This window comes from Carcharhinus amblyrhynchos, chromosome 1 (assembly GCF_965287045.1).
Source record: "Carcharhinus amblyrhynchos chromosome 1, sCarAmb.v2.hapA, whole genome shotgun sequence".
Lineage (NCBI taxonomy): Eukaryota > Metazoa > Chordata > Chondrichthyes > Carcharhiniformes > Carcharhinidae > Carcharhinus > Carcharhinus amblyrhynchos.
Genome location: NC_137324.1, coordinates 177,143,791 through 177,157,739, shown reverse-complemented (window position 1 = coordinate 177,157,739; position 13,949 = coordinate 177,143,791). Strand labels below are relative to the sequence as shown.

Below are 13,949 nucleotides of genomic sequence, written 5' to 3'. Positions count from 1 at the left end.
GTTTCATAGAGTCATAGATGTTCATAGCATGGAAACAGGCCCTTCAGCCCAACTTGTCCATGCCACCCCTTTTTTTTTTAAACCACTAAGCTAATTCCAATTGCCCACGATTGGTCCATATCCCTCTATACCCGTCTTATCCATGTACTGTCTAAACGCTCTTTAAAAGACAAAATTGTACCCGCTTCTACTACTATCTCTGGCAGCTTGTTCCAGACACTCACCACCCTCTGTGTGAAAAAACTGCTCCTCTGAACCCTTTTATATCTCTCCCCTCTCGCCTTAGACCTATGTCCTCTAGTTTTAGACTCCCCTTCCTTTGAGGAAAGATGTTGGCTCTCTAACTGATCTATGCCCCTCATTATTTTATAAACCTCTCTAAAATCACTCCTAAGTTTCCTACGTTCCAGGGAAAAGAGTCCCAGTCTATCTGTTTCTGTGGTGTAAATTCTTTGTACTATTCTGGGGGCGCTGTTAACGCTGGGGTTACTGCAATTGAGCAACACACATAGGTTTGTTCCAGTTCTGTCTTTGTACCCATTATTGTTTAATGATGGAATATTTCAGTGCCATTTTCTCACCTGAATCTATAGCATGCATCAGGCATTCATACGTCGTCTGCACCAGTTTCTTTGACGCTTCGTCAACTTCACCAACAAAAAACGTCTCATTTAAATCGCCATGGAAACCATTGCGGTAAACTGTAATGTCCACTGTGAAAGAAATAACTATTGAGTTTCAAGATATTAAAGTTTTGAGCCTGAAAATAGGAAGTACAATTGCACAACGAACCATAACCATAGCAGCTCTTCACAGACTCGACAAGGCAAATGGCCTCCTCTGTGCTGCAACTATTCTGTGTTGAGAAAAACCCGTTGTGTATCACAAGTCACGTAAATCTGGAAGTAGCTTCTGCCCAATATTTTAGCACCTTTCATCAAAGTGCTTTCATATTTTCTAACTAGGCATGGTAAAGGCACTCATTCTGGTCATCCTCTGCCTTCACCAAAGGAACAGGCTTTTTGTTAGGGTAAGTGAGATGTTAAATGTGCTATAGTTTTTATAACGTATAATTCTCAGTGTGATCAGAATCAATCCTTTTCGGTAAAACACTTTTATCATAAATGGAATGAAACTAGAGTTCTGGGACTTGAATAAGTAAGCTCAAGTACGTTTAGCTGAGACTTCGACAGCAGTACTGAAGGAGTGTTACATAGCCAGAGGCGTCCTAAACTACAGAATCATAGAATCCCTACAGTGCAGAAGGAGGCCATTTAGTCCATCAAGTCTGCACCGATCATAATCCCACCCAGGCGCTATTCCCACAAATTTACCTTGCCAATCCTCCTAGCACTAAGGATCAATTTAGCCTGACCAAGCAACCTAACCCGCACATCTTTAGACTGTGGGAGGAAACCGCAGCACCCGGAGGAAACCCACATAGACACGGGGAGAACTTGCAAATTCTGCACAGTGACCACAGACCCAAATCAAACCCAGGTCCCTGGCGTTATGAGGCAGCAGTGCTAACCATTGGGTCTCCATGCCTCATTGCCCTTCGTAAGATATTAAACCAAGACCCCAATTATCCATTCTAGTGGTTCAAAATTGCAAGGCACCATTCAATAAAAGAGCAACTGCTTTGTCTAGTGATTTTGCTAATATTCTCCCCGCAAACACAAAAACAAATGAACTGATCACTCATTCATTTAATTGCAGAAGCAAGCTGACACGGAAATAACTACCACACTTATACAAAACACCAACAAATAAAATCACTCTGGGACACTGAGAGATGTAACGAGGCACTATGTAAATCAAAGCTCTTTTGTTATCTTCCCACAAAGACTTTGTGTTTCTTTACTTGCTGCGGAAATACTCACCATTAACAATATCACCATCCTGCAATGGCCGTGCATCCGGGATTCCATGGCAGATCACCTCATTTACTGACGTACAGCATGACTTTGGAAAATTGTAATAATTGAGTGGTGACGGATAACAATTTCGTGCTAAGCAAGCCTAAACAAATCAAAGAAACCACTGGTTAGCTTCTCAGTTTCAATGTTGGATCAATAAAATTTATTTATTAGAAACAAATAGGCTTACATTCACACTGCAATGAAGTTACTATGAAAATCGCTTAGTCGCCATACTTTGGCACCTGTGCGGGTACACTGAGGGGGAATTCAGCATGGCCAATGCACCTAATCTGCATGTCTTTGGAGTGTGGGAGCACCCGGAGGAAACCCATGCAGACACGAGGAGAACACGCAGACTCCACACAGACAGTGACCCAAACCAGGAATCAAATCCAAATCCCTGACGCTGTGAGGCAGCAGTGCTAACTACTGTGCCACCATGCCATTCAAATCTGACTGCTGGACCGTAATTTTAAATGCCAATTTTCATACAACAAACAAGGATAGTTATCCCCATAGAACATTACAGCACAGAAACAGGCCTTTTGGCCCTTCTTGGCTGTGCCGAACCATTTTTCTGCCTAGTCCCACTGACCTGCACCTGGACCATATCCCTCCACACCCGTCTCATCCATGTGCCTGTCCAAGTTTTTCTTAAATGTTAAAAGTGAGCCCACTTTCACCACTTCACCTGGCAGCTCATTCCACACTTCCACCACTCTGTGTGAAGAATCCCCCCCCCGCCAATTATTCTCTTTAAACTTTTCCCCCTTCATCCTTAACCCATGCCCTTGAGTTTTTTTCTCCCCCAGTCTCAGTGGAAAAAGCCTGCTTGCATTCACTCTATCTATACCCATCATAATTTTATACACCTCTACCAAATCTCCCCTCATTCTTCTACGCTCCAGGGAATAAAGTCCTAACCTATTCAACCTTTCTCTGTAACTTAGTTTTTCTCAAGTCCCAGCAACAACCTTGTAAACCTTTTCCGCACTCTTTCGATCTTACTAATATCCTTCCTGTAATTAGGTGACCAAAACTGCACACAATACTCTAAATTCGGCCTCACCAATGTCTTATACAACCTCACCATAACATTCCACGCAGACACAGGGAGAATGTGCAAACTCCACACAGACAGTGACCCAAGCCGGGAATCGAATCCAGGTCCCTAGCGTTGTGAGGCAGTATTGCTAATCACTACGCTGCCCTGCTGTATGACAATAGAGATCCACATATCCAGGTTTGCCAGTAACACAAAAAAAAAGGCAGCATACCAAGTGGTACAGGCAGGAGCACAAATTACAAGAGATACTTAATTCAACTAGCAGTTTTAAATCTGAGATCAATAGATATCTGAGACACGAGTTTAAAAAGAAAAGGAGCCCAGGCAGGTGGATGGAGTTAAGATCAGTCTTGATCTCACTGAATACTGAAACAGGCTTGATGGGCTGAATGATCTCCTCCTGCTTCTGCATGCCTATGGTTCTAGCAACCATCTGTTCATGCATCAGGAAAGATGAATCTCTGAATGAGATTGTCCAAACAGCGTGACAATGAAAATTTCAAAGCAAACACAATTTGCTTGCCGTACACAATGTCTGGAATAATATAGATAACACTATCATCAGGAACATTCCTTCTGCATAGCTCAATTTAACCTGAAGCTTTATTCAAACTGCTGCCAAATTACAAACTGCAGCCCTGACAACCGTTCAGAGGGAATTAGGTAGCCACAAGTATACACGAGGTAACCACACAATAATTTACTTATGTTTGGTCAGTGTGCCTAAAAAGCTGCCAATGGCACACGCACGCACACACAATTAAAAGCTGTCCCGTACCAGATGAACTGCATGATCTATTTCTTCGGTTGTTACCCCTGCCCTCACCATCATCGAGGCAACATCCAGTACCTCCCGAGCAAGCTGCAACACAAACGAAAAGGTTTAAAATTAGACGGCAAGTTCCAGCAAATCTGCAATGCCTAAGGCACAACAACTGTATTTGTATGCACAATGGTTAGAATAGCTCTGGTCTACAAAAAAGATAGTTTCACTTTTCAAAAGTCAGTGATCTATGAAAGAACAAAGAGGATGACTTTCTTATGAAGGACTCTGGGATATCTTACAACAGTAATGGCACTATATAAATGCAAGCTGGTGTTGTAAGAATGTCCCACTTTTTCTTCCCCTCGCAGACACAGCCTTGCCCTGTACCAAACATTAGCAGTGATCTTTGACTATTTTCTTGTAAAAATGGGATCTATTCTGATGGTTCATTGGGAAGAAGAACATGTACTCTATCAATGTAGCCCCCCCACAGCAATCATAGTATATGTCTTAATGATTTGTAAGCTATCTCTGGGAAAGGTTGTGAGCTTGTGCTCCACCTGATTATACAAAAGCTTCAAGTGATATCTCAAAATGGTTTCATTGGTCAGAGCATTGAATATATTGGTAAGGCCACACTTGGAATACTGTGTACAGTTCTGGACATAATATTATAGAAAGGATTTTATTAAGATCAGCTAGATAGTCACTATCTTTTCCAAAGGTGGGGAATCTAAAATTAGAGGGCATAGGTTTAAAGTGAGGGAAGAGATACAAAAGGGTCCAGAAAAATGGGCAATTTTTTTCATACAGAGGATGATGAGTATCTGCCAGCGATAGTAGTAGAGATGGGTAGAATTTTGTCTTTTAAAAGCATTTAGGCAGTTACATGGGTAAGATCGGTATAGAAGGGTATGGGGCAAACGTGGGCAATTGGGACTAGCTTAGGGATTTAAAAAAAGGGCAGCATGGACAAGTTGGGCTGAAGGGTCTGTTTCCATGATGTAAATTTCTATGACTCTAGGAATATGGAACTGCTGCATGTTTCCATTGATAAATGTGAATACAGGAAGCAGCTAGACATTGACACAGCAAACTCTGGCACAAGTTGTGAATAGCTGCTCTCATTACCAATCACCACACAATTTCTCAGTGGAAACAATAACTTGCAGTACTCCAGGATGAAAGCCCCTCATGTACAAAGGTTTCTTAAATCTGCACAATGCCTCTTGATGGAAAACGTTACCAATTCAAAACAAGAGAAACAGTTACTTGGCAGGTATCATTTTCTTTTGTAATACATTTCAGACAGCTAAAATTCTGAGCTTAATAAAGGAACATAAAGTAGGACCAAAGAATTTTTAAAACATATTTTGAGTAACATAATTGGTCTGCCTTTCATTTTCAAAATTCTCAACCATTTTCAAATTCCTCCAAGGTCATGTCCCTCCCCATCTCCAGAGCCTCCTCCAACCCTACAACCCTCTAGGCTCTCTGCATTCTAATTCTGGTCTCTTGTCCAATTAACCAGATTTTAATCACTCCAATAGCAGCCATACATTCAGCTCTGGAATTCCCTCATTAAGCTTTAATGTCGCTCTTTAAAACCAAACTCTTTCACCAAACACAGCAACACAGTGGTTAGCACGGCTGCCTCGCAGCGCCAGGGACCTGGATTCGATTCTCGGCTTGGATCACTGTATGTGTGGAGTTTGCACGTTCTCCCCGTGCCTATGTGGATTTGTTCCGGGTATTCCGGTTTCTTCCCACAGTCTGAAAGATGTCCTGGTTAGGGCGCATTGGCCATGCTAAATTCTCCCTCAGTGTACCCTAGTCGCCAATGTGGCGACCAGGGGAATTTCACAGTAACTTCATTGCAGTGTTAATGTAAGCCTTACTTGTGACTAATAAACAAACTTCAAAGCTTTTGGTCATCTGCCCTGATATCTACTTAGGTAGCTTAGTGTCAAACTCTAGTACTTTTTCATGCCAAGCTCCTTTGTGATCTTTCGCTATATAAATCCAAGTTGTTAAAGAGAGCAGCTCATCTCCACTCAAACAATTTCGACTTTACCCAGCCACTTTGTAACATTCAGAAACAACAGTTTCGCACTATCCAAATAGTTAAGAGTATTCACTAAAGTTTATTTTTAAGTCACAAGTAGGCTTACATTAACACTGCATTGAAGTTATTGTGAAATTCCCCTTCTCACCACACTGTTCAGGTCAATGCTCCTAACCAGCACTTCTTTCAGAACATGGGAGGAAACCAGAGCACCCAGAGGAAACCCATGGAGACACGGGAAGAACTTGCAGACTCCGCACAGACAGTGACCCAAACCAGGAATCAAACCCGGGTCCCTGGTGCTGTGAGGCAGCAGTGCTAACCACAAAGTGGTTACTATACATTGGTCTATATTGCGATTTGGCGACTCTTGTTTTACGATTACAAGACTAAGAAGAAGGTAAAGTTTATTAGTCACAAGTAGGTTCACATTCACACTGCAATGAAGTCACTGTGAAAATCCCCTAGTCGCCATACTCGGCACCTGTTTGGGTACACTGAGGAAGAATTTAGCATGGCCAATTCTAAAATAAGCAATGAGGTATTTTGATTTTTAATCCTATAAGAATTCAACTGCATTTAAAAAGAGTTAAAACTTGACAGCTTACTTTGCATACTACCCGCATTGCTTCTATGTCCTCTGGCGGTAGAACTTTGATCTGTGAAGTTCCCTTTAAGGACTGCTCTGATTCAGAAACTCCTGGAAAGTGAGGATACAATACAAATGAACAATTATATTCGATTCCTCTTCATGATGCGCAATACCCAATTATAGTGTTTGAGATTAAACTGGATGCAGGGCTGCAAGGGAGACAGACAAACTAAATTCAGTTAAACTTGTCCAAAATCTGGTTTCACTTGGGAGTACTGTGAATGGTTCAGCTCAATACTTTACACCAAAATGACACAGTGGCAAAGATGCAAAATGTGTTTACAACAATGATACCACAACTGTCAGGTTATAACTATTCAAAAAGATTGAACAATTCTTGAGGAGTAATGGAACGGCAGGTTATCAGGGGTGGATGGGAATGTGGAGTTGAAGGTACAAACAGATCAGCCATGATTCCACCAAACGGTGCAGCAGGTTCGAGTGCCTACTCCAGCACACTATTCATATCGGATTTCATTAAAGGGAAGTCGTGTCTGACAAATTTACTGGAGTTCTATGAGGATGTGTCTAGGGTGGTGGATAGAGGAGAGCCGGTGGATGTGGTCTTTCTAGATTTTCAGAAGGCGTTTGATAAGGTGTCTCACAAGAGGTTATTGCAGAAGGTCGAGGGACATGGAGTTGGGGGTAGGGTGTTAGCGTGGATAGAGGATTGGTTGTCAAATAGGAGGCAGAGAGTGGGGGTCAACGGGTGCTATTCGGATTGGCGGATGGTGACTAGTGGAGTGCCCCAGGGGTCGGTGCTGGGGCCTCAGCTTTTTACCATTTATATAGATGATCTGGAGGAGGGAACCGAGTGTAGGGTGTCGAAATTTGCTGATGACACCAAGATTGGGGGAACGGCAAATTGTGCGGAGGGTGTGGAGAGTCTGCAGAAGGATCTAGATAGGCTGGGCGAATGGGCCAGGAAATGGCAAATGGAATTTAATGTTGGCAAGTGTGAGGTGGTCCACTTTGGTAGGAATAATGGTAGGAAGGATTATTACTTACGGGGCGAAAAACTGCAGCAGGCGACGGTGCAGAGGGACCTCAGGGTCCTTGTGCATGAGTCGCAAAAACCCAGCTTGCAGGTGCAGCAGGTGGTCAGGAAGGCAAATGGGATGCTGGCCTTCATAGCGAGGGGGATTGAATATAAAAGTAGGGAGGTCTTGCTGCAGCTGTATAGGGCATTGGTGAGGCCGCAGCTGGAGTACTGTGTGCAGTTTTGGGCGCCGCACCTGCGCAAAGATATTTTGGCCTTGGAGGGCGTGCAGAGGAGGTTTACTAGGCTGATACTGGAGTTGAGGGGGTTGAGCTATGAGGAGAGGCTGAATAAACTGGGCTTGTACTCGTTAGAGTTTAGAAGAATGAGGGGAGATCTCATTGAGACGTATAAGATGATGAATGGGATGGATAGGATAGAGGTGGAGAGACTCTTCCCGCTCAAAAAAGACAGTAGGACTAGGGGGCACAGTCTCAAGATAAAAGGGGGGCGGTTTAGAACGGAGTTGAGGAGGAATTTCTTCACTCAAAGGGTGGTGAATCTCTGGAATTCTCTGCCCGTTGAAGTGGTGGAGGCTACCTCGCTAAATATTTTTAAGACGCGGGTTGATGGGTTTTTGATAAGAGAGGGGATTAAGGGTTATGGGGAGAGGGCGGGAAAGTGGAACTGAGCAGCGACAGATCAGCCATGATCTTATTGAATGGCGGGGCAGGCTCGAAGGGCTAGATGGCCTACTCCTGCTCCTATATCTTATGTTCTTATACGTATGCATAACAAATTGGCGCTTTTTTCTCTTAAAAAGAGAAGACTAAGGAATAACTTGGTGAATATCTTTAAAATTATGAGGGGGTGTGATAGGGTAGACATAAATGTTTGTACTTGTGGAAGAGAACAAAATTAAGACTCATATTTAAAATAGTCAGCAATAAATCTAACAGGGAACAAAGGAGAAACTTCTTTACCTGACTAAGATTAATAGCATACATGCTTGGATAAACATGAGTGAGAAAGCAATAAAGGATTAGACTGAGAAGGTGATGAAGTGTGGGAGAAGGCTCAAGGGGAGCATAGACCAGTTGAGTCAAATGGCTTGCTTCTGCACTGTACAATTGATGTAATACTTTGACCAAGTCACACTGCATAATAGGGTTCAAATTATCATCAATTTTTCATTGCTGTTTGTGGCTGCATTTCCACTAAGCACTGTTCTGGGTGAATTTGGGATCTTAATATGTACCAGTTTATAAATATACCTACCTATCTAACCAATATTCTGAAAAGTAATGGGTGGAATTTTCCTATCCCACACGCCACAGGAATCGCAGCAAGCAGGACACAGATCATGCAAAGATTGACCTCAGGCAGGATTTTTCAACTTTGGGGGAAGCGTGGTCGGAAAAGCCCACCCAGCGTGTCTGTTGATTGAAACATTGAAACATAGAAACAAGGAGCAGGAGTGGGTTATTCAGCCCTTCAAGCCTGCTTCACCATTTAGTATGGTCATGGCTGATCCTCTATCTCAATGCCGTATTTCCACTTTCTCCCCACACCCCTTGATGCCATTAAAACCTAAAATTAAATCTTTCTTTTTCTTCAATACATTCAGCGATTCAGCCTCCATAGCCTTCTGTGGTAGAATTCCACAGGCTCAGTATCATTTGGGTGAAGAAAGTTGTCCTCATCTCAGTCATAAGTGGCTTACCCCATATCCTGTGACTGTGTCCCTGGTTCTAGATTCCACAACCAGGTAAACCTCCCTCCCTACATCTAGCCTGTCCAGCCCAGTTAGAATTTTAGACATTTCAATCAGATCTCCTCTCACCCTTCTAAACTCATGAATACTGGCCCAGTCAAACCAATCTCTCCTCAGACAACAGTCCCACCAACCCCAGCATCAGCTTAGTGAACCCTTGCTGCACTCCCTCTATGGTAAGTATATCCATTCTTAGGTAGAGAGATCAAAACTGATTGCTGATTAGTCATTTTGTAAAGAACCTCAAGAGTAATGATAAGCCTACTTGTTGCAGCAACAAATTCTCTCCCTTTAATTACACAAGGCTGAATAATCATGGGCTGTAGGTTTCAATCCAAAGCAAGCTATCGAGTTAGAAAAATATTCATTTGGTTAGATGTTATTTGAATGTGAAAGGATAGATACCTAAAGGATGATGAGCATAATCAGGCCATTGGATGTAACTTGGAACTGGTCTCATGGAGGTCTAGACGAGAAAGAAAATGCAAAACGTGAGTTGACGTTCTCACAATTTCAGATTACATTTTTGGAAATTCTACTCCAATTAAAATTCTCTTTTTCTTGTCAATGTTAAAAATCAACACTCTTACCATGTTACATACTACACAAATTTTCATTGCTTGCTTCAACTGTTAAGAGTTAGGGAATCCAACAATGGTCCATTGCAAAATAAACTTCATTTTACCATTTGACTTATCTCTTTTACATCGCTGCACAAGTTGCATATTAACTTTGTGCAGGTGTTAGGCATTAATTGGGGATTCACTTGTGCCTCTAAAGTCGAGACGGTCTACAACTGCGATTGTTGGATTAGGTTTATGCTTGAAATATGTCATTCTGTAAGTGAATGTAAAAGATTGCAAAGATTAGCTCCTGTTATATTCTTCACCAACAGGTTTTCTCAAACAGAATACCCTGCACCATCTTTCTTCAAATAACAGAACTATAAGAACTTCAAGTATTCCGAAGAAACCTGCTTTATGGTGATATTTATATATAGTCACATGCACCACCAACAAGCAGCTGAGAAATGAGTTTTTACCAACAACCCTGGTTAAGAAAGCTCAAACACATAGCAAACTTTGACTTCCACCCGCTACAGTGTCGAAATGGGGTCTTAACTGGGCTAAAGTATGAGAAAAATTCTCCAGACTCGCTTTCTATTGGACCAACACTCACTTTGTTAACTCATTTATTTTTTAAACTATTTATAAAAACTCTTATTCTCTGTTTTTATATTTCTGGTCCGCTTTCCCTAATACTCAATTTCTCCTTCTTTATTAATCTTTTAGCCATCCTTTGCTGTTCCTCATATTCTATCCGATCTTTTGATTTACCATCTGTCCAAGCACAATCATATATATGCCTTTTAAATTTGATATTATCTTTAATCTTTCTAGTTAGCTGTGGATGGTGGATCGCCCCTTGGACTTTTTCTTACTCGTTGGCACGTCTCTATTCTGTGCATTCTGAAATATCCCCTTAAATGTTTGTCACTGCATCTCTACTGACCTATTGCTTAATCTCATTTGCCAGCTCAGCAGGCAGACAGGCAGCATCTTGTACGTTATTATCCTCTTCAGCCAGAAGGGCCAAATACCTAGCAACTATTTTATTCATAATACAAGACAGAAAGTGCTGAAAAAAATCCAGCAGGTCATCAGCATCTGTGGCTAGAGAAACAAAGTTAATGATTCAAGTCCAAATTGACTTTCTTTCTCCCTCCACAGATGCTGCCAGACTGGCTGAGCTTTTCCAGCACTTTCCACTTTTATTTCAGATCTCCAGCATTCAGAGTATTTTGCAATCATTTGTTCCGTGATAAGAATTTATAAATGGTATTCGACATACCAACGGATAGTGCGGCCTCAGCTTCCCTGTGTATCGATAACCGGGCCAGGGATCTGTATTGATTTCACCTTTCTCAGATTTGGAGCATTCTTCTTTGGCCTTTTCATTTTCTGTAGAGGAAAACAAACTGTAGTTTAGTTCACTGACCTACAACAGCACCTGCAACGCATACGTACAAATCATTTTCCATGACAGTTTTATTTATTGGTTCATTGTAAAAGTAGTTTTGGTTACAAAATTTTAAGTTTTACTAAACAAAATACCAGCTGTTTAACCTTCATCATGGAATTTAAAACCTCTAGCCGAAAAGAAGGCTGTGGAGGCCAGGTCATTGAGTGTCTTTAGGACAGAGATAGATAGGTTCTTGATTAATCAGAGGGTCAGGATGGGGAAAAGGCAGGAGAATGCTCATGAGAAAAATATCAGCCACGATTGAATGGTGGAGCAGACTCGATGGACAGAGTGGCCTAATTCTGCTCCTATGTGTTATGGTCTAAAAATTGTTTTCTGCTTCAAGATGGGAAAGGTTAGTCAGACTGTAAAACATTTCACAAATCTTGGGGAATGTAGCTATGTGCAGTTAATAAAATTCCTGCCATTTTGTTGCAAAATTTTGATTTAATTTTTTGATTTGTCACATGTATTAGTACACAGTGAAAAGTATTGTTCCTTACATGCCAAACAGAAAAGACATACTGTAGATAGAGAAGGAAAGGAGAGGGTACAGAATGTAGTGTTACAATCATAAATGGGTGTAGAGAAATATCAACTTTAATATGAGATAGGTCCATTATGCCTTGTTTCCTACTTCATTAGAATATCCCTAACTGCACCAGTGTGGCAACGTTTCCATTTGCCACAATAACCATCCATTGAGAGATTCCCAATTAATGGTGAATTGGAGGCCAATGGAAATGCTGTCCAGACAAGTTTTACAAAGGACAAAACAGGGGGACAACCAAGTCTGCAACATGTCTAATTGATTGCTAACTTTCTGCAATCAACTTCTTGCAAAGCACCCAGATTGCAATCTGCATGTCACCAAATAACAAGGGCAATTACCGCTATATCTGGGAGGTACCAGCTGGGGCTCTGTGGGAAACGCAGTGACTTCCCAGTCATAGAGGTGTGGGTTCAAGGCTGATCCGGAGCATAAAATCTAGGCTGACACACCAGTGCAGTACTGAAGGAAATGTGGGAGAGGTGCACTGTGAGTGGTGCTATCTTTCAGACAAGATGTTAAACCAAGGCCTTTCCTCTCAGGCGAACGTGAAACCCCACAGCCACTATTTCCAAGAAAAGCTTGGACATTCTCTTTGGTGACCGATATTTATCCTTCAACCAACATCTCAGGCAAAACATTATCTGACCATTTATCACAATGCTACTTGCAGCAGCTTATCGTGAGGCAACATTACAACAATGACTACATTTCAAAGGATACTTCATTTTCTATAAAGTACTTTTGAGATGTCCTGACATTGTTTGATTTGTTCTTTTCCAATAGTCTTGATATTCCTTGTTGAAGGAACATATACCTGCTTTTCTCGCTTTTCAATTGTTACGTTCCATACCTGTTTACGTGTGATTTGTTGCTGCAGGGAAAATGCGTCAACTGATGCAAATGTGCCAAATGCTGACATAATAAAAGAGATATAATTGTCACTGAATATATAATGGATGCGTTTTCTTTTATCAATAAGCATGTGCAGTCATCGAAACTTTTGAAGTTTTATCTTAGTCACATTCCAGTAAAATAAAAGTTCACATTTATACAGCACCTTTCATGACAACAATATGTCACATCGTGCTTAATGGTCAACAGGTGGTAACGTAAGAAAAATGCCAGCCAATCTGTGCACAGCAAGCTCCCACAAACAACAGTGAGATAATGACCAGATGATCTATTTTTTGAGAGGTTGATTGAAGAATAAATATTGATCTCAGGATATCAAGGAGAACGCTCCCCACTCTTGTCTGAAATAGTGACATAGATCTTTTACATCACCTGTGAAAGCAGACAAGCCTCAATTTAACATCTCATCAGAAAGATGGCACCTCTGACAGTGCAACACTCCCTTGGTACTGCACCTGAACATCAGCCTAGTTTTTGTGCTCAAGTCTCTGGAGTAATGTTTGAACCCACAATCTTTTGATTTGGAGGTGAAAATGTTACACACATGATTGGGGCAGAAACACAAATGCCTATAGTCATAGCACTCCCCCCTCCCCTCCACTGCATGAAGTACTTACTGGCTTTCTTATGGAGAAGCTTATGAGTTGACCAACTTCCTTTGAAGCATTCCTGCAAAAAGATAAATTTAACAAAAACTGTCATTTAACACAAAATTAAGTGAAAATGTCCAAATTTATGTTTTACGTAAGCGTGCACATGTATCCTACAATTACATTTCGAAATGCAAAGTAAGCAGTAGCATCCCAATATCACAACATTATTAGAAGGTGTAGTGTAGATTGGTAATCCCAGGCTATGCTGTGATCAAATTTTACAGCCAAATCTTTGCAAGTCTGAATCAATTTCCAAATTCTGTGTTTCAGCCATTCCTTGCCAATTACAAATGTGATTCTAATCAGCTCAGATCGACATGTCTCAAGTAAAGCAATTTCACTTTACCTCCAAAATTATTTTTGGAGTTAACATGCACCTCCTCATACCTTCTTAAAATATAGTTCCAATGATGGTCCCCATTTGAAAACACTAATGACTATTCCATATATCTTTGCTGCATTTGCCCAATAACTGGTCAGTGCATAGTTTTCTAAGATCCAAACAGAGGCATATTTTCCCAAAATGTTGTTTAATATTACAAGTTACTCGAATAATTTTTGAGATTAGTCAACTCTCAGGATGGA

General features: G+C 41.3%; 1 protein-coding gene across 1 annotated transcript in view; it reads right to left on the bottom strand.

The window, feature by feature from the left end:
- Positions 1-13,949, bottom strand: part of metap1 (methionyl aminopeptidase 1) — a 36,353-nt gene that overhangs the window by 10,725 nt on the left and 11,679 nt on the right. Inside the window, exons 2-8 of the mRNA XM_080195758.1 lie at positions 13,329-13,380; positions 11,076-11,185; positions 9,630-9,690; positions 6,428-6,519; positions 3,767-3,850; positions 1,884-2,022; positions 582-713 (exon numbers count right to left, since the gene is read on the bottom strand). Coding sequence (XP_080051884.1) covers positions 582-713; positions 1,884-2,022; positions 3,767-3,850; positions 6,428-6,519; positions 9,630-9,690; positions 11,076-11,185; positions 13,329-13,380 — 670 coding nt within the window. The remainder of the gene's footprint in view (positions 1-581; positions 714-1,883; positions 2,023-3,766; positions 3,851-6,427; positions 6,520-9,629; positions 9,691-11,075; positions 11,186-13,328; positions 13,381-13,949) is intronic.